Raw genomic sequence first — 21,772 nt, 5'->3', positions numbered from 1 at the left:
AAAAAAAAAAAAAAAAATTACAAGACCTGGCCTGCAGACTTTCGATTTAGTTGAGGAAATAAGATACACTCAAAGAAAAGGAAAGCAAAAAGGTAGGTAAGCAATGTATATCGACATTCAATTAAGCATCAAAATATCAAAGAGAATTAGCTCTATGGTTATCAAGGGAAATTATATGTACAAGCTAGAATGGGTGACTTCAGAGAGGCACCTACACATCAGCTTTAAAGGTGGTCTAGGAACAAAGACAGTTTGGCTATGGGGACAAAAACCATGTGGAAGCAGAACATCTTCACTTTTCTCTGAAAGGGAGCAACAGCTTGAGACAGTTAAAAGGGACTGAATTCTTAACCCTCCCTGGTGGCGCAGCAGGTTAAAGCACAGAACTAAGAAGCTTAAGCCACTTCTGCATGAGTTCGATTTCCGCCAGTCCAGGAGGAGATCCACATGGCGTGGCAGACCTCTCCTGCCCCACCCACTGCTCCCCTCAGCAGTGTACTTCACTTCATTGATCTGCCTGTTCTGCTCCTCACTCTGTCTCTGGTAAAGTCTCTCACCCTCCGCAACTCTGGCCTGTACCCCAGTTCTGTATGAATAAATAAATCTTTAAAAAAAAAAAAGGGACTGAATTCTTATTGGTTACAAGTAACCAAGATATAAAGGTGAAACTAAATCTTTATTGACATCCTGACCATTCTGAACAGGGAAGACAAGGAAACAATCGGACTGAAAGGTATGAGAGTAGGGCCAGGAAAGCCAAAAACTGACAATTGAGATGGCACAGGAGGACCTTACAGCTGCTGCTTATACAACGGCAAAATCTGGCTGAATTAATTTCTATCCAAAGACCATGACCATACAGAAAAGAGCTGTCTTAGGAGCAGCTTTTATCAGTTTATCTTACTTTTAAAATCTTGATAAACAAAAAAAGGTGAGTTACAGAAAATGTCTTTAGAAAACTACCAGCTACCAAAATTATTTCAAGTTCTTCAAATTAGACCTGCAATTTTTCTTTCAGTGTTTCTAATAATTCTGCTCATAAACTTAAAAAAATTAAAATTATGCAATGTCTTATAATTGCCCCTTAAGTGACAAGTAGATCACATAACACTGTTTTAGATTTTTGGTTTTTACTTAATTGGAATTTTAGACAATTAACTTACAGTTTTCTATATACTCACCTCTGCATAAGCTTCCATGTCCTCCAGAAACTGACCAAGAAGTGTGGTAGAAAATGCAAGGTCAGCTACCCAAAATGGCTCCAAACTCTGCAACCACCCTAGGAATCATGTAAGAAATATTGAAATAGGAAAAAAATAGAAAAATGCAAAATAAAAGAATATTTAAGAGCCTTCTTTTAAAAGGTGGTTTTTAAGGTGCCCACTCTTAAAATAGGTCCTTTATGACAAAATTATAATTTAACTATTTAACTGGCTATTGGATTTAACCAATGCAGAAATGAACAATCTTCAGATATTAAACAGCAATTATCTCAAGTCTTTTTTTTTTTAAGCTGAATTCATATCCATACTATCCCTATACCTGACAGACTAAAATGCCACCATCTGGGACCTCCCTGGTGGCACAAGGGGCTAAAGCCCCAGCACTATGAAACTATCCACAGCCACTGCAAACACAAGTTTGATCCCTAACTAAGGAGCTGACCGACATGGCAAAACAGATGTCTCCTGCTCCCCTCTGCAGTGTATTTCAGCCAATCAGTCTGTTCTGATCCCCACTCTGTCTCTGATGAGTCCTCTCACCCCACACCTATGGTCTGTACCCCAGTTACTATATGTATGAGTAAACGAATCTTAAAAAAATAAATAAAATGCCACCATCTACCACCAGTTAGGCCATCCACCTGAGAGCAACACCTGGCCAACCAGTGTCATCTGACTCACCTCCATACTAGAAACATAACAGAACCATCCTCACCAGCATATGCTATTGTCAAAAGTTTAGTGCACTAAAGAAGCTAAGAGCAACTTTAATAACTGGAGCAGGCTGGTATGTCCAAATGAGTAAAACTAATCATTCACGTAAATAAAATATTCCTTGTGACAGTTCTTCAAATGAGTCCATTTGTTTACTGACAACCAGAAAAACAAATCACAATTACCCAGGCAGAACCTTCCCTTCTATGTGTCTGGGTACTGCTATTTATTCACTTTCGTCTATTCCAACCAACCCATGCTAAAAATGACTTCAAGTTAAGTCCTCTCAATTTCTCACAGGTGGGTATTACAATCTATACTTACTCTTCCTACCTATACAATTTTCCTTTGAAAAGATAATTTTACTCTTAAGCAGTGTTAGTTAACAATAACTAAAATATTTCCCTGAGCAATTATTTTTCTTAGATTAGGACCTGCCCTTTAAAAGCACCGGTACTCCTTCCCATAATACTTAAAAGTACTGATACATGCAAGATGACTTACCAGACACTTGCTGTGTTAGTGAAGGTTTCTGAGTATGATCTATATGCCATCCAACTAATATATCAACTGTATCCTAGAGAGAGACACAGAGAAGGGGACTAATCATGTTAAGTTCTTCCTGTTATTCCACTGTGCAACATTTCAGATTAAGAGGTCCTAGAAAGTGTATCTCAAGTTCTACCTACTTAATATTATACAAACTCAGAGGGAGACTAAGGCAAGAAAATAATGAAACTTCATTTATGACACTGATGAAATGTTATTTTTTCTTTAAATATCTTGAAGTATTTATGTTAGAAAACATATTATTAAATAAATATTATTCAATCCTGAACCCTCAAACATGATTGAATATACACACAAAGGAACAATTTTCTAGCTAATTCCCCAGGCCCACAAACATGCAAAGCCCTACCACACCATCTGAAAATTGTGTGTGTGTGGGGGGGGGGTGGCGGGTGGCAGAAAGAAGAGAAGGGGAAGAAACTTACCCTAAAATTAGTGCTGAAAATATGAGGATAACATCGAGCCACCAAAAGAATGCACTTAACACATTTGCAAAGTAATTCTGGTGTATCCACATTTTCAAGAATGGACTGCAGGCTGCTCATTACAAGCTAAAAGTAAAAAGTTACAAATTGTGAACATTCAAAAAAACAGGGAAGAAATTAGCAAATTATGTTAATTTTTTTATGTTGGCTGTATCCAAAAAATTTGACAGTTTTAGTTCCATAAATATTTCATTCCTCTGAGATATTAGGCTGAAAACTACTGTTTTTCTCTTCTCTAATGTCTGTTTACACTAAGTGCTCTCTTAAGTGCCATGGAAGTGATTAAGTTTCAAGTTAAGTTTAAACTAAAATATGTTTGGGAAATTTTAAAGTATCACAATTACTTTCCAATTCAAAATAAGCTTTAGGATATTAGTAGTTGCTTCAAAGTGGAATGACTCAGGGAACTTTAGCATGGCCCCAACACATGAGTGACACACAGGCTCGTAATGTTACCACTTTATATAGATCTAGTGAGAAATTACCTAGCATACTACTGAGAAATTATCTAGCAGTTGTATAACCCATTTTTACACCCAAAAGGAAAATTCTTTATGAAAGAATGTTTAAAAAAAAGCTAAAACTCAAAAACACAATTATGCAATAGTGATTTATAATCTATATATGTATAAAGAATGAATAGATGTTAAAACCACCAAGTGAAATACTACTTTAAAATCATGATATTCTGGGCCCTCCCTGGTGGCGCAGCGGGTTAAAGCACAGCACTGAGAAGCTTAAGCCACTTCCGCATGAGTTCGATCCCCGCCTGAGTCTGTTCTGCTCCCCACTCTGTCTCTGGTGAATCCTCTCACCCTCCGCATCTCTGGCCTGTACCCCAGTTCTGTATGAATGAATAAATAAATCTTTAAAAAAATTTCTCCAACTTGCTATATACATTAAAGTGAATAAATAAATCTTTAAAAAAAAAAAAAAACATGATATTCAGAAGGTCTCATGGCATCATACACTTTATATAGGAAGTAAAATAAGCCTTCACAATAGAAAGATCTTATAGTCATTCATATGCTCAACCAGATAATGAAACTCTTCATCTCAGAGAATGAGACAACCTGAAGTTATGTGCTTGCTGGTGTGAGGCAGGGGATAAATATGAAGCCATGAAGTATTCATGACCAAAATGTTTAAACTCAGTCTAGTCAAGTATAATCAGAGAAACCCAGAAAGCAAGACATTCTACAAGATAAGTAGGACAAAAGAGGTACAGAAAGCTGACTGGAGAGATTAAAGAGCGCCAACACCAAACAATGCATACACCTTGATGGGATCCCAGGTTAGGTAAGACAGAAGCTATAAAGAAGATCTTAAGGTCAGCTGTCGAAATCTGAATACAGCTTTATTATGTAATAAAATTAATTTTAAGTATGACTGTAATGATACTATGGTTGTACAAACTACCCCATATGACTAGGAGATGCACACTGAAATTATGAAGGGGTAAACTCATAATATTTGCGACTTTCAAATGGTTTCAACAAAAAGTATGCGAGTATGTGGGAGGCAAGTAATAAGCAAAACTTAACAAGAGACAAAACAGGTAAAGGGTGTCTATGGGTATTTATTATTATTGCTTATTTTCCCATGATTTTGAAAATTCTCAAAGTAAAATAAAAGTAGAGCTGACATTCATTTACACACAATTATTCACCATTTGGAGTTAGAATTTTTGCATTAGCTAGGCTTTTTAAAAGGCGTAAGATGTGTTGTGATATTTAGCTTTTGCCTACCTATGTGATGTGAAGCCCCGCCTACCTAGCTCTCCTACTATTTTCAAATCTGCAAATGATTCCAGTAATACGCAAATTCAAAGGAAAAGACAAAATTTTAAAAACAAAATAATTTTAAATCTACTTTTAATGTGTTCACACAAATTGAGAAATAGAAATTTTAGTTCCATCATTTTACTATCAGCAGGAAAAATTCTATTTTAAATTTCCTTACGTTTCCCCAAAGACAAACATCAAGGACAATTTTCCTCCCAAGCATATCACCAATTTCCCCCTCGTTCTTACCTGCATTACAGATGAGAAGGCTTTCTTTTCTCCTACAGTCTCCAGTGCTTTGTAGGTGGCACATAAGTAGAGGAGTTTAACTTCATCTTTTGCAGATGAGCTAAATTTACTAAAAATCCATTTGAAGATCTTCTCAGCCTCATAGCTCAGAGAAGCACAAAGAAGTCCAAGACAGCAAGCTCCCTCCTGTCTCAACTCCTGAAGCAATTTGCTACTGTTTATTTTAATGTAAACAAAACAGAAGACACACAACAAGCTTAAACTTTCAAAAATGACAAGAACGATACATCTTACAAAAAAATGACTTAGGGGGCTTCTGGGGTGACACAGCAGTTAAAATCAAGCTCTCAGCTCCAGTGGCAGAGTGTGATCCCTAGCCAGGGAGCTGACCCACATGGCACAGTAGACCTCTCTTGTCTCTCCTGCTGCTCCCCCCAGCAGTGTATTTCAGTAGATCTACTTGTTCTGCTCCCCACTCAGTCTCTGGTGAATTCTCATCCCCACCCCCCAACCATCCCCCCAACTCTGACAGACAGTTCCTCTATGCCTAAAAATAAATATCTGAAAAAGAAATGTCTTCAATGGTTTTTATCATTCTTTTATTCAAACTACATAAAAGATTGAAGTTTTATAGTCACTTTAAAAATTCCCTCTATTCTTTCTATCCTGCAGTGCCCAAAAGTACCTTTGTTCAACATTAGAATTTCTTGTGCAAAGTCAATTACTTACAAACAGTAAGGAAAGGCCCTGGGATATTAAAATTCAGGCTTCAAATTCTATTTCAAATGGCATTAAATGATTCATAGAAAAGGGCAACAATAAATTCACAAAACGTATACTGTAACTATATAATGGCCTTGTAACATATAAGGATCATAAAATGAGAGTAGTCATAAGTATAATAAACTTAGAAAAGATAACAGTACTGATTTTAGAATAATATCAGTAACTATATAAAATCATTCAGGGTACCTTCCAACACTGCAATTCTCTGGGTCTTACCATATGAAGAAAGGACTGTGCACACCTTTGGAGAACCTCAGGAGTCACACAGAGTAGATGGCTCACCTCCACTGTTCTCCAAAGAAATAAGTTCCCTATCACCTCTATTCTCTAGTTACTTGCATCAAGAGTTTAGTCATTCAAGTCAACGCTCAATTATTCAGTCATGCTGATTGAATTTAAAATAAAAAATAGTATTCCCTTCCAAGTGGCTTCCATTCATATTCAATGGTAACGAATGTGTCAATAGTGTAATACAGATAGAGATTACAAGACAACCCACTGAAACATTAAACAGGTGAAGTCAATTGGTTTGTCTTGTGTACATTATAATGATTTCTAAAAGTAACTTTGAAGTCTCAAATTTTAAACATTATTATTTACCTTTCATTAAGCACATCATGTATAGCAGCCAAGATATTATCCAACTGCTTAACTAGTACCTTAAAAAAAACACATACACACATTTATAAAAACTTCAAATTCCTATACTTTCAAGAACACCATATATGTTGCTTGTGTTCCCCTTTAAAACAGAACTGGACATCCCCTTACTTTCACTATTCCCAGCCCCAATTAGCATATATCAGAGATCACAAGTTTCCTTTCAGGCTATGAAAAAACTTAGTTTTAATAAATATACAGACATGGCCATCAATCAAAAAGTAAGTTTTGAAGCAATATGGTAAAATGCTGATAGCAAAGTTTAGATGGGGGGTATCTGATGGTCACTGTAAAATTTCTCCAACTTGGCCCTCCCTGGTGGCACAGCAGGTTAAGGCACAGTACTGAGAAGCTAAAGCCACTTCTGCATGAGTTTGATTCCTGCCTGCCCCGGAGGTGACCACATGGCGTGGCAGACCTCTCCTGACCCGCCCGCTGCGCCCCTCAGCAGTGTACTTCGTCGATCTGCCTGTTCTGCTCCCCACTCTGTCTCTGGTGAATCCTCTCACCCTCCGCATCTCTGGCCTGTACCCCAGTTCTGTATGAATAAATAAATAAATCTTAAAAAAAAAAAAAAAATTTCTCCAACTTGCTATATACATTAAAGTTTTCATAATAAAAATATAGAGGGGGACTTGCTTTGAACCAAATGTTCACTTGATTCACCACATCGTTCTCATCAAATGTTTCTTATTCTTAAATTTAACATTAGAAGAATTATTCATGGTGGGGAGAAATTTGAAGCTGCTCCTGAACTATGCATCCCTTATCCCACTTTCATACATGAAAATCAGAGATATTCTGTCTTATGTTAAAAACACTCTATCAGAGTGCACCAATGCAGCTCCAACAGCAGCAGATAAATCACACATTCAGTTAAAGGTCACAGGACAGGCCAAATTTGCCTGGAACAAGGATTCTTCTTATTTTTCCCTAGGTGCCTTTTCTCTTCTTCAACCACTTCAAGTGTCATTAGTTTTTATGGAAACACAAAAATTATCAACGTCTCCAAACACTCTATACTTACCAGCTTATTTTCTGGTTGCTGAATAAATTCTTTCAACTGCTTTACAGTAGCCAGTCTTCGGTCTCTGTCGTCTTCCCGGGTGATCCTCCGAAGAAGATTCGACAGTCGAGACTCATCAGAATAAGACATCGAACGCTCTGTCAATATATACATTTTATTATCCATTGAGAATAAGCAAGCAACAGAAACTGAGTAGACCAAATATGTTAAAATATATCAAACACCAGTGTCCACTGGACATTGTACACTTTTGCCCAATCACACTTTTGCTCGTATCTATGAATCAAGGCCCAGCACACTGCTTGATATACAGCAGAACTCAAATATACACCTAAACAAACATCTCATTCCAGAGGACCTGCTGAGAGAAAAGACAGCTTAGAAATTATTTTCTTTGGAGCTGTTCCAAGCTGTTTTCAAAACTCAGGTAAAAAGCCTGGATCACAGAGTTCTCCAGGTTAGGAATAAAGTCTCAATGTCACAAAAGCCGGCTATACACTTCTATTTCTCACTAAGTTATCTCTCTGGAGCCTCTTGCTCACATTATCACTATTTTCCTATGACAAAGTTCTGGTGAACCATAATCACACAATCAATTCAGTAAATGGCTAATTACCACTGGCCATGTAGAGACAGTGGCAGATCTGAGCATTTTTTCCCCTTATTTTTTAATCTTACCACAATTTTTGAACGACAAGAATAAACAGAAATGCTCAAAGCTGGACACTAATGAAGATGTGCTGAACTACTAAGTTTTTCTTTCTTAATTTTTCACTGTGCTATTTACTACTGATTAACCAATATTTGTTCACACTACATCAAGGGTCTGACAGTTTCATTTCTTTCTAAGGCTGTTAAAGGCAAGTTTGATAATCAATTACAATATCTGAGAAAGAAGGAATAGGATTTCAAAGCCCCAGCCCAGAATATAAAGACTGACACTACAGATCCCAGTAAGTTACCAATCAAGAAATCTAAGCCCCACTTACAATTCTGCCACTAGCAAGCTACAAACTCCAGAGATTGTGAGAATGAAATTTCAAGTAACTTTTTAGCTATTATACTTAACTCTAAGATTTAAAACCTTATTAAATAGTATACAGACTGCACATAGTTATTCTACTTGCATTTATTCAGCCCCAAAAATCATTTTTTTAAACTATATATACCAAAGAAAAAGCTATATGCACAAAGACATTCAAGGTAAATATCACACACAGCACGCACAATGGAAAGGTCTAAAGAGTGATTATGTCCAACAAAATGTGTAAATCAAAAATCTGGATTTCATACTCAGCTTTATTAGACAGTTCATATACGTGCAAAGCATTACTAAGAAACAAAGCACTCATAAGAGAAGCCACAAGTCTCTGTGGTTGGGGCCCTGTCTATGCAGTCTTACCCTGTGATTTCCTCATGTCTTTGATGGCTAACGCACGACTGCCATGCTGAACACTGGTGAACTCAGGGCTGGTCACATTGTTAACCCTCAGCTCTTGCCCCATCGACTTCCGACCATAAGTATTTTCCCCAGATCCTCCATTGACACTGTAGCCACCTAAAAAGAACAATATTTACTTTATTTAAATAGAAATTTTTGTTTCATTCAACTTCCCATAGTTCAGGATCTTATGAATTTGAAATCTGCAGCTAAACCTGCCCTGGCTTCTTCTACTGTCCTCTGTTCTGCCCATCTTAAAATTATTTTAATTTAATATCCTCAATGAAGATGAGAAAAAAATGGTAACAAAATTAAGCCAGATTTTGTCGCTTTAAAAGATTTTTAGAAATCTAGAAATTTAGTGGTCAGGAGCAACTTTAGCATTAGTAACAGTACCATATTAGGGGTTTGGTGGGGGGAGGGAGACAAGACAGTATATTTATGTATCATACATATGAAAAGAACACTCAAGTTTTAGAATGCAGGGCTAGTCAACACTGTTAACTCACTCTTTCCCCAATGACTTACAAAGTCAACTTCAAAAATCGCACTGTATTTAATGTTTTTAAAGTAATTAGAAAAAAGGGAAGCGAGAAAAAGGGAAAGAGGGGTAGCTAGGTAGGCTTACGAAAAAAACGAAACAAAACAAAACACCCAAACACTACACCTCTAGAGTTAGGGAGTAGGAGTGTGCGTAAATACCCTTTTCGTCATTCTGTATGTCAGCATGCACTCGGGTATCATCGTGCCTTTGCCGAGACACCACAGCTGAATTCGAAGGTTGCAGTCCATAAGAGGAAGATACACCCCTATCTCTGGATGAGGAGTATTTTAAATTATCTGGGTCGGCTGATGCACTATCAGTTCTGTAAAGAGAGAAAAGTATAAAATTAGAACTTTAAACATTCTAATAGCTCAATCATAGATCTTTCCTCTACATAAGCCTCTCTTCTCCCCACCTTCTAATTTTTTAAAAACTACTATATTGTAAGTAAGCATTCTATTGCCTAAAATATCTCAAGGGAAAGGGATGGAAGAAATGACAATTTGCCACCCCCTTCTACCATTCTAAAGACCTATTCAGAAAGAGTCACTGCCAGGACTAGGGTGACCAACTTATCTGACTTCATGCAAAACTAAACTAAGTTTCAGCACTGAAAAAGCCATCTCTTAGGAACTCCCTAATTCTCAGGAAAATGTAGACAGTTACAGTGGTCCAGGATTCTCTTCACGTAACTTTTAAAAGATATAATTCTTCCTAAAACCTGCTTCCAGGGAAGAGGTAACCATTGTAAAAACCAGTCTTTCTAGCCATAAAGATTTAAAAAAAAAAAAAAACTATCAACACTAAAAATATTAGACAGTAAGGGCAATGTGTTAGCAAGTTATTTCTGCCTTCTAGCAACATGGATTCTCTCTCACTTGAATTTCTAACCTGATTACTCTGTGCAGAAAAAATTACAAAGTATATGAAAGCAAGCCCATGAGTAAGGAAAGAACACAGTTGCAAAGTACAATTATTTAAATGTACTGCAAAACTGGACTTCACTGAAGATTCTTCAACTATTAGGAGTATCTATTAAAAGCATAAAAATAAAGAAAACAAAAGGCATCAGGAGTAGAATAAAGCTGAATTTGGAAGCTCTGGTCCATAATCTAAAATTCAAATACTGCTCACAATAATCCCTTGGCTGTCAATAAACAAGTGGTGCAGCCCCAGGCCAAAATTAGTGTTCTTGTTCAAGAATCAGTTCTTTGCCTAAGAGTCCTCATCAGTAACACAGACACAGAGAGGTGAGAGGTTTATTTCTCACAAGCCTCATTCTTCCAACCATCAATCATAACATACAAAGAAATATGACAACACTGGCTTGTCTAAAAGAAAACATGCAGGGGGAAAAAAAAGGTTCCTCTCCTACTATTATTTCTTCTGAGAGAAACCATTTTCTGGGGGAAATTCACTTTTATGACACTTAATATAAAACATCTCATGAATCCATTATTATCTGGAAAAGTTCAGGATACTGGCTAGAGCAGAATCTACCCTATCCCTTATACATCCCTCTCCCCTTTTTTAAAAATAACTACAGTGTTCATATACATAGATCACACTTAAAGAGTTTCATCACTGGTTCCCCACCCACAAAATTACTAAACTTGAAACTCTGCATAGACTCAAATCAGACACCCCAATCTGTACTTACAGCAGCCACTGTTGATAGTCCAACTTATTCCTAAAGTCTCTTAAGTTGAAGCTCGATTAAAAATCGTAACTCTAACATATTAAAATAACTAAGGTTCTACAGTGGAGTATCCATCCCTTCAAACATTCAGGGATCACTAGCTAATAAGCAAGGTTCAGTATTTCTAACATAGGAGAAATAATGATTATAGAATTTCAAGGGAAAAGTATGTTAAGTACCTCTAACACTAAATGGAGCAGGAGAACTTTAAAAAAAAAAAATCTATGCAGTAACATTCTGCATGTTATCTAAAAACAGAATAAAAGGACACCTACAATAAACCATTATTTACCATTAATTTCTGAAAAGGAACTGAAAAAGAATCATGTGTGAGATTTCTGACAGGTTTTGAACTTGTCTGCATGTATAGCACCTAACACAACCTGGAAAAATAAAATGCTTGCAAGGGAATAAATAGAGTTAAATTTATCATTTTCTGGTGATATAACAACAAACATGTTAAATTAAAAAATCTGGGCTCAAATCCCAGCTCCAAGCGCTGAAAAGGTATGTGACTTGGTACAAGGCACATAACCGCCAAGCCTCAGTGGTCTCTTACATGAAATGGGAGTAAGACCTACCTAACATGCAAGATTAAGCGGCTCAAGTAAGTTAAAGAATTATAAACACTTAGTTTACAAGGTTTACAAGCAAAGTTATTATGATCATAAAACTAAATGAAATTAAGAATTCTGATCTAAACAATGTAGAAACAGTTCATAAGCATATAAACAATATTTTACACTCAATACTTAGCAGCTGATTTAAAAATTCAATACAGAAATTAAGAAATCTGCTATCAACAAAGCCACTCTAAAGAGCATTTAATTTCAAGCTAAACTGAAAAGCCAGGAAAACTTCCTAGTTTGATAAAAATACAAAATTTTGAATCCTATGAGTTATAAACACCAAAATTATTTTACCATAACTTGAATTTTCAGAAATATAAAATTCATTAGGAACTGTCTTAGAACTGCTGAAAAACTTTAGTTGCCAAGTTATTCTAAAACAAACCAATCAAAGCATATTTAACCAGAATTCAAGTTAGAGATATTACGAACCAAAGAACAAAGTGGTTCAGCAAGCATATGAAACCTCTACTTCTAGATATCTAGAATGCTTAGGTCTAAGAAAAAAAAAAAAAGGCTATTAGCAACAAGAACATCCCAGACCAATAAATAGAAAACTATTAAAGAACAGAAATGAGCACTGAAAATGAGGCAATCAAAGGCACAAAATAGAAAATGCAGATTTGAACTTAAAGAGGCAGGCATAAATGTTAAGCTAGTTACAAGGGCTGAAAAAGCTATCATCAGCCAGAATTAGTGTCTCAATGTAGTTATAAAAGAAAACGTATCTGTTAAGATTAAGTATCCTAGCAAGAATCCAAAAATACCTCCAGTCCCTTTAATACTTGAAAAGTATTTTTGGAGAGAGAAAAAAAAAAAGAAATGCATAAATTTACCCCAAAACGATTAAACTGAAGTTAAAGCCTGATGTACATGCCACATGAGAGGTAAGTTTCTAAAGCTCATACCTCAAAAATCGCATACTGTATAATATGGAGCCTTTGTGATGTTTTGCATCAAGTCAATCTGTAAGACAGTAGTTACAATATTAGTGAAGACAGTGGGTTAAAACATTTGTTGTTCAAACATGAAGCAAATATCATTCATGGGTTAGGTGCTTTTAGTTGAACTATGGTCCTCTGGGGTTCATATGCTGAAGTAAAAATTGAGATGGAAAGCCACCCTATGCCTTAGAGGCAGGAAAAGTCTTAAGGTAGCAAACAAAAGTTTTTTAGTACTTAAGAGAATTTAAATGTTAACTATTACATACAAATCACATACAAACATAGTAAGCACTCATTTTAGTTACCTATTCTCAACATACAGAAAGTATAATAAATCCTTAAGAGGTCATTCATTTTGAATGACTCAAATTCAGACCTCATATCAACAATCCACCTGTATTAGGGGTTGTATCTCCTGGGTAAATGTGACATCCTGTGGTCCAAAGAGCCACTCTGGAAACATACAGTTGGGAATTCCCTATTAGGAAGCTTTTCCATAAAGCACCCCAAAATGACTTGATGCAAACACCACACACCTAGTGGTGCCAGAGGAATTAGCATCATATTGCTTCAAGTTGTTTTTATAACTAGGCTTATTAAGGGATTTTGCTCTTGTGGTGAAATCTAATTTGTAATGGACAGCAACCAGGAAATAAGGTTTGCCGTAAAACCAATGGGGTAGAGATGTATTTATTCTCTAAGCAATGTGGTTCACAAAGATAGTGTCACTATCACAAAGCAGTTGTAGGAGATATACTGGGTTTGTTTTCCATACTAACAAGACTATGTAAAAATGATTTATCTTTTAGAAATATATTCAAGGTTATCCCTACAATGTCTTACTCACCTGGATTTGACATGCTTTTCATGAAGGATAAAAGAAAAGGTAAAAGTATGCATATGCTAGTCCCTATGCATATCTCTTTTATATTTAATATACTGTTCTAAAATATAGGTCTAATCCTCCCATTAAAAAGTGAGGCTGGGGAAACTTCACTATATGAAACTCTTCCCATAGGAGAAAACAGCTGAAACTAATAAACAGAACCTCAGTGCTCTCCCTGGTGGTGCAAGGGGTTAAAGTGCAGTACTGTGAAGCTACCCACCTACAGCCACTGCAGCAAGAGTTTGATCCCCGGCCAGGAAGGTGACCCTGGTAGCACAGTAGACCTCTCCTGTCTCACCCTCTGCTCCCCTCAGCTGTGTGCTCCAGTCAATCTGTCTGTTCTGCTCCCCACTCTCTGGTGTATACTCTCACCCCCCACACCTCTGGCCTGTATCCCAATTCCTGTATGCATAAATAAACAAATCGTTACAAAATATTACATCACTTTTGCAATACTGAAAAATAAAGTTATTTCTTGAGAAAACTTAGCTAAAGTATTAGCTATCTCCAGTACCAAATCCTAATTATTTATAGAGGGATTCTTTGTGACCAATTTTTAATCATTAATCAAACTCAACTTGCAACTATTGCAGACTCAAAATTAAAAACAACTATAAAGGTGTAAAGAATTTTGCCTTGCCCAAAGAAAGCTCTGGCCTCTACCCTTGGTTTATGGAAGATAATCTCCAAACTCTCGGAATATCATGCCTGCTACTAAGAATGTCTTGTTCACCTGAAGGTGTTTCCCACACCAGCAAGTATAACAATGTGATCAATGGCAGGGACTTTGAGTCAAAAAAATCAGCTACACCTTCAAAGGTGCTAGAGACCAAGTTCAGTTTAAGTGGGCAGTAAATCACGGAACTCTAATAAAAAGTCTGGAATCCAAAGAGAGCTCCCATACTTGAAAATATTCCATCATGCTGTCACACATCAATACCAGGGAAGTAATACTGTTCATGACTCCACAGGAAGAGAGAAGCTGGAAGCTCCACATTCGGAAATTTCCTGGACTCTGCTATAAGCAGAGTCTGTTTCCTTTCACTGTAATAAACTGCAAACATGAGTAAAACACCTTTTGACAAGTTTTGTAAAATCTTCCGTTAAGTTATCCAACCAAAGAATAGTCCGGGGGACTCCCAACTCACAACCACAGTCAGAAAAAAGAGTGGTCATATGGATCATGCTCCCTTCTCTAAGTCAGCAGTTGTATTTGAAATACTCTGAACCAAATGGTTAAAAGATCACAAATTTTACCTTTAGTACTATCTTTAGCAAATATTAAGATTTTACTTTAGTATACTTTACGTTCCTTCCAGAGAACCTCCAACACCTTTTAGTAAAATTAACCAGCAGGATCAAAATGCAAGTTGCTGTAGGAGTGTTCTAAATCAGATTTTAACCTTTGCTGCATATGTACACAATTGTCTTCAGTGAAAATGTTGATAAACATACTATCCCCATGTTGTTCTCTGACTGTAACTGAGTCTTCAATGCCACCCATGCTTTCCTCACCAGGTTCTCTCCTTTCCATAACAATGTTCAAAACTTCTATACTCTCCATGGAGCACTACCAGTAGATGACTTCACAGATTCCTCCATGACTACAACAAGCAGTTCTAACAATGCTGAGCTCCTACCAAGTCTGGCAGACAACTTACCAGAAGTTTACCACAATTATTTTTAATTTTAAATTGAGATAACTGACGTAGCATTATAGTAGTGCCAGGTACACAGCAAGATAATTCAGTATTTGTATGTCATCATGAAATGACCGCCTACAATATAGCTAGTTAGCATCCAATCACACAGTATAGCAGCTAGTTAACATCCATCACCATGTATAAAGTTTTTTTCCTTGTAATGAGAAAGATCTGCTCTCAGCAACAACTTTCAAATATACAATGCAGGATTGACAAGAATGTGTACCAATAATAATATAATGGTATCGTCACTATGCTGTATATTACATATTATTCCATTAAATATTTAACGTATTTCTACTAGTTACCATCCTTAGATGAGGCAACTGACCTCATAGCTTTTATAAAAAGCAGAGCAAGAACTCAAACTCAGTTCAAGTTTTAGAGTACTTCAATATCCTCTACCACTAACTCCCAACAAGTCCGTAAGTTCACATAACACCTGCACACTCATTCTTCTCATCATAATAGATCAGGTAAATCTATCTACATAACTTCTGGGTCCATACACTTCCCCTATTTTTCACCTGGATCTTTAACTTCCATTGCTCATCACATATCAACAATATATGAACACTCTCAAGGTCAAAAAAAAAAATTCTAACTCCTTTTATTCTAATTGCAAACATCTAGGTCAAACTTCTTGAGAAAAAAATTTCTTGCCTGCCTTCCTCAACTTCAACTTCACTTATAACCTGGGTTCCACACCCTTCACACTCCATTTAAAATGTGTGCCAAAGTAGGCCGCTCATGGCCTATGTGTCTCTCAAACCCCATAAGCATTTTTCAGTTCATCTTGCTCAATGCCTACTGATGACTTGTATTTGACAACTGTCTACTCAACACTCTTCAGTGCCACTCTAAGAAGTTGATCTTTACTTTTTATTTTTCTAGTAACTTTAATCCCTGTGACTTTTTCTCAATCCAAGTACTTTCTTCCTTCCTCACTTCCTTCTTTAACTGGTTTAGATTTTTAAGGTCTGTCATTTCTATACACTTCTGCCAAATCATTTAACTTCAGTATTTTCCTGTACACTGACCCGGTAAAATGCCAATTTTACTGGCATTATTGGTAAGTACATTCCTAGGTCCACCAGTGTTAACCTCCCATTCTCTACATACACTATGCAGACATCCATTCTCTTTAGATTCCAACCATTCATAAACCCTCCTGCATGTGCAGTGTCACACTCTCTACTTTAAGAAAAATAAAAGCTACCAAAACAGACCTGTACCCAACTTCCCCTGATTAGGATTCCATCTAATTCCAACCTCTCAATTTTTCAAATGCTCTTTCCCCAAGGGAATCTGCCTTCCCCACAAAATACACTCTTCCTAAACATTTAAAATCTCTGCCTCCCATTTAAAAGTACAAAAATACACTTTAAAACGCACACATATACTCCACCAACCTCAGGTGACCCTCTAACAATCAGACTTCACTCTACAGTCAAAGTAAGAATGTGTATACTTCCCACTACCATTTCTACGCCTCCACTAACTCCTCAATCTACAATGATCCAATTTGTGCCCCATCACTTTCAGAAAAATCAAGTATAACCTCTAGGTTGCTAAATCCAAATATACTCAGGCTACTGAGTAGGGCTGAGCAGTCTGTGGTCTGCACAAAGATGCCTTGCAGACGACTGAGGTGGACTGAATGAAAACCTCTCTTTAAAATTCTCACACTAACCATCTGTGCTCAGATTCTGAGAATTCAAAGTAACTAGGCTTTTCCTTCCTTTAGCTTATGGGATGTTACATTCTGCATTTCTTCTTGTATCTCTGGCTTACTTTCTCAAGAAACCTGCTCAGCCTCTTTTACCCAATCATTGTATATTTCTCAAAGCCTGACTTGGGGCTACTCTAGTCAGCTCATCTGTACTGTCTCCTCTCAATTTATTCTACAGCAATAATTCTTACCTGTATGCCATCAACTCCCAAATCTAGGCCTCCATCATAAAAGTTCACAATGAGGTCCAGATCTATACACCCAAATATTTAAAAAACCAGCCTCAGTGTTCTAATGCCTCAAACATGACAACTGAGTCCTCTTCTCTGGGAATTTCTGCTTTAATAAATGGTACCATCATAAGGTGCTTTCTAATTTGTGACACAATTTGGTTAGTCATAGTATGTCTCCCACCTTCAATTCTCATCTCTAACTTGTACTCCCGAAATGATGCAAAAATACTTTTTAAAGTCTGATGACCACCCACTGTCCTACATTCTTTACTTCCCTTTCCAGCTAAATGTCTACCAATCAACCCTTGCACATGCTATATGCTCCATCCATCCTAACCTTCAGTGCCACACAATCACTTTGCTCTGACTCTGCCTGGAAAAGCCTTGTCCTCACCAGTCATCAACCCTAGCTAATTTATCCATCAAGCCTCAGCCTTCCTTTGGGAAGTTTTTCTGATTCCCCCGTGGGGCTGGCTAACAGTCTGCTATACATGTGCTACCAGAGAGCTTAATAGCTCCCTACACTTTCTGACCATTTGAAGTTAACTGCCAGGAGACTAAATACCAGAAGAGCAGGTATCTATCAATTTTACTTATCACTGTACCCCCACTGCATAGATGATATATAAATTATCTGCTGAGTAATGATTGCCTATTATCATAACTGGGACCTTTTCTCTCGACCCTAGAATACAATCCCCTGAAAGTAACTTAACCTACACACTAACTTTTGTTCAAGATTCAACCTGTAACCCTCTCTTCTCCAAAATGTTCTACTGAGACCAATATTTTCTTGATCATTCACTACAAGAGCATTAACTAAGAGCTACCTATTCAAAAAACTGAAATAAGACAGTGCCAATCCTCTAAGAATTCACAATCTAAAAAATGAAGAATTCCAACATTAAGTCCCAATATAAAGTACTCCAATTTCAGAGAATATCCCATCATTCAGCTCCTTCTTCAAACTCAAAGAACATCCAAAGTTGTGTATTACACTACTCATACTAAAATCACAGTTGTACCAGCATCAATCTGCTTACTTGGATGAGATGTTACTATTAGGAATGTACTAAGATACACCACACCTTTCCTAAGGAAAAAATTATCAGCATAGTGCATGCTGCATAAAGAAGGAAGATGGGCAAAGAAATAAAATGTAGTAAACACATACACTGGAATACTACTCAGCCATTAAAAATGAAGCAATGGGGCCTCCCTGATGGTGCAAGGGGTTAAGTCTCAGCACTAAGAGGCTATACTGGCAGCCACTGAAGCACAAGTTTGATCCCCAGGGAGCAGACCCACAGGGCACAGCAGACCTCTCCTGTCTCACCTGCTGCTTGCCTCAGCTGTGTATTGCAGTACATCTGCCTGTTCTGTTTCCCAATGTCTCTGGTGAATCCTTTCACTCCACCCCTAGCCCTGGCCTATACCCCAGTTCTTGGATATATAAATAATTAAAAAAAAAAAAAAAGAACTATCCCTGCTACAACATGGATTAACCTTGAAACCATGTAATGTGAAAGAAGCCAAACACAAAGGTATTGTATAACTCCATTTATATGAAATACCCTGAATGGGAAAATCCATTGAGAAAATAAATTTGTGGTTGTCAGGGTTGAACAGTTAATGGGTACAAGGTTTCTTTTTTGAGTGCACTGTAAATGCCCTTAATACTAATGACTTATAAAATGTTAAATTTTATGTGCCCTTTACCATTAAGAAACAATTATCTATGACATTCTTAAAAAGACAAAACGGAGGACTCCCTGGTGGCACAAGGGTTAAAGACAGTGCTATGGAGCTATCAGCAGCAGCCACTGAAGCAGGAGTTCAACCATCAGGGACCAGGGAGCTGATCCAAATGGTGCAACTGCTAGTCAGCTGTCTAGTCAGCTGCTCCCCTCAGCAGTGTATTTCAGTAAATCTGCCTGTCCCGCTCCCCAATTTTGTTTCTGGTGAATCCTCACCCCCCCCCAAAACCTCTGGCCTACACCCCAGTTCTTGTATGCGTAAATGAATCTTTTTTTTTTTAAAGGCAAAATGGGGGGATGAGCTGGGGATAAAAGACTACCAAGGAATCAAGGAAATTTCTAAGGATGGAACTGTTCTATAGCTTGACTGTGAGGATTGTGATTATGCTACTGTATGCATTTGTCAAAAATTCAGAGAACTAAAGAGCATGTAAATTATACTTCAAAAGACCTACAGACTTTTCTTCCTTATTTCATGTCTTAAGTGGCCTACTTATTCAGCCATTCCAAATGGAAAAGCAAAACTGTAGCACTGACTTAGTCACTGTGCTATGGACTATGCTAAAGACTGTTGGTGTATGAATTAATCAAACATGAGAACGGCTTGGAAAGGATTAAACAGAAGTACAGAAACAAAATTGCACATTTATATTACAAAAAAAGGTGAAAATACTAAATTTCTAGCACAATAGCAAGTTTACTCTATCAATGTCTGAGATGGTTCTTATAGCACTTTTTTTAAGAATTATTTTATGCCTACAGAACTGGGGTACAAGTCAGAGTGCAAGGGCAGTGAGAGGCTTCACCAGAAACAAGAATGGGGAACAGAGCAGGCAGAGTGAGAAAGTATGCCGCCGGTGGGAGCAGAGGGCAGGTCAAGAGAGGTGTGCCAGGAGAGGTCTGCCAATCCACACAGATCACCTCGGGGCCAGGGATAGAACTCACATTAAGGCGGCTGCGTCTGGCTTGCAGTGCTGCTTCCTAACGGGTTGCACCACCAGGAAGGCCCTCTTAGAGCACTTTTTTTAAAAGGCAACTTATGTTAATATTTTATATCTACCCAACTTGATAGTTTCAAAATTGTGGTCACTGAGACAACACCAAATAATTTAAACAAAGCACAAGGCTGCACAGTAAAAAAAAAAAATCACTGGTTGAAACAGAGACATGAAATCCATTGCTAATTTAAGTATTCAGAGTTTCTGTGCTCCATCTGCATAAATTCTTATCTTAGTAGGTTAAGAATACTGGCAGTTACAAAAATATGGTATGCTTTTTATCTTGAGTACAAATATGAATTCAGTGTTCAATATTTAACAAAAAAATGATTTTTTAATGCTAAAAAATAATTTACCTAAGTCTCCTGAATATGACTACACATTAATTTGACTCACTTTCTCCTGGTCTGTATTTTTAACCCAAGCAAGTTTACTGCCTTAAAAAGAAATCCTGCTTCAGCTCCCATTTGCATCACTTATCTTCCCCTTTTGTCAGCAAATCCTGGAAGTACTTTAGAAACATCCCATTCAGCCTGGGAAATTGCCAAGAATGAAAGGAAGTCTCTTACTCCATGACCTCCCTAGCAGAGGAAGGACAAAAAGACTAAAAGTCTACAAAGAAACAGTCACACACGCCCCTCACCCCAAACCCTCAGGCTCTTCAGTTAAATGCCCAGCGCAGTCCATTAGGACAGGGAAGATTAAGAATTGTTAAGAATTAAAGGGCTACAAGAATCCTAAAAGGAAATCCTGAAACCAAACTAGAATTCTATAATCAAGGAAAAGCAGTTTTTTACTAAATTTGAAATGTATGCAACCAACTTTTAAACGTACTGAAATCAGACAAAATCAGACAAGTAATGAATGCATAATTAGTCTGATAAACGTCCACTAGGTAATAATACTCAAGCATATCCAAGGGAATATAATATGCTTGTGAGATTCCCTAACAATTACATTATTTTAACCTCCTCTTTTAAAAGTCCTAAAAACATAGTGGTCTCCTTTAAAAATAAATGCATTATGTAATAGATAACTTTTTTCCCCACAGGTGAGACTGGTCAAGAAAAATAAGATGTGACTGCCAAAGTTCACTCGTAACACTTATTAAGGAAAAATATAGTATGCAATGTATACTTGGCATTTAAAGAAAACTATTACCAAGTTAGGCACTACTGCCCGGTGATATATACAAACTCTAAAAATCTTGGGCACAGTCAAGGTTTGGAAGCATCAAAAAAACATTAGTTTACCATGCATCTCTTAACACTATTATCAGGAATATCTTTAAGGCAACCTCAAATTATACACATGAATCCTGTACCTCAACCTTCTTTTTTTTTGTTTTAAACTTTTTTTAATATTTATTTATTCGGACAGAACTGGGGTACAGGCCAGAGATGCGGTGGGTGAGAGGATTCACCAGAGACAGAGTGGGGTACAGAACAGGCAGATGGACCAAGTACACTGCTGAGGGGAGCAGCGGGCGGGTCAGGAGAGGTCTGCCTCGGCCATGTGGATCTGCTCCAGGGCAGGCGGGATCGAACTCAAGCGGAAGTGGCTTAAGCTTCTTTGTGCTGTGCTTTAACCCGCTGGCCACCAGGGAGGACCACCTCAACCTTCTTAAGAAATATATTCATCTTAGAGAGGAATCTAAGTTCTGGTTCTATTTCTAACTTTACCAGTGCAATTTTACTAATGGTTCCTC

The 21,772-nt window shown here is 37.3% G+C and overlaps 1 protein-coding gene across 1 annotated transcript in view; it reads right to left on the bottom strand.

The window, feature by feature from the left end:
- SMG1 (SMG1 phosphatidylinositol 3-kinase-related kinase) overlaps positions 1–21,772 on the bottom strand; it is a 92,350-nt gene that overhangs the window by 58,211 nt on the left and 12,367 nt on the right. The window contains exons 2-9 of the mRNA XM_004692098.2: positions 9,642–9,805; positions 8,901–9,056; positions 7,499–7,635; positions 6,412–6,470; positions 5,026–5,239; positions 2,933–3,058; positions 2,442–2,514; positions 1,182–1,279 (exon numbers count right to left, since the gene is read on the bottom strand). Coding sequence (XP_004692155.1) covers positions 1,182–1,279; positions 2,442–2,514; positions 2,933–3,058; positions 5,026–5,239; positions 6,412–6,470; positions 7,499–7,635; positions 8,901–9,056; positions 9,642–9,805 — 1,027 coding nt within the window. The remainder of the gene's footprint in view (positions 1–1,181; positions 1,280–2,441; positions 2,515–2,932; positions 3,059–5,025; positions 5,240–6,411; positions 6,471–7,498; positions 7,636–8,900; positions 9,057–9,641; positions 9,806–21,772) is intronic.

The sequence above is a fragment of the Condylura cristata genome, unplaced genomic scaffold (genome assembly GCF_000260355.1).
Source record: "Condylura cristata isolate star-nosed mole 26May11 unplaced genomic scaffold, ConCri1.0 scaffold00032, whole genome shotgun sequence".
Taxonomy (NCBI): Eukaryota; Metazoa; Chordata; class Mammalia; order Eulipotyphla; family Talpidae; genus Condylura; species Condylura cristata.
Note: the sequence above shows the minus strand (reverse complement) of the source record. Positions and strands in the feature narration are given on the sequence as shown.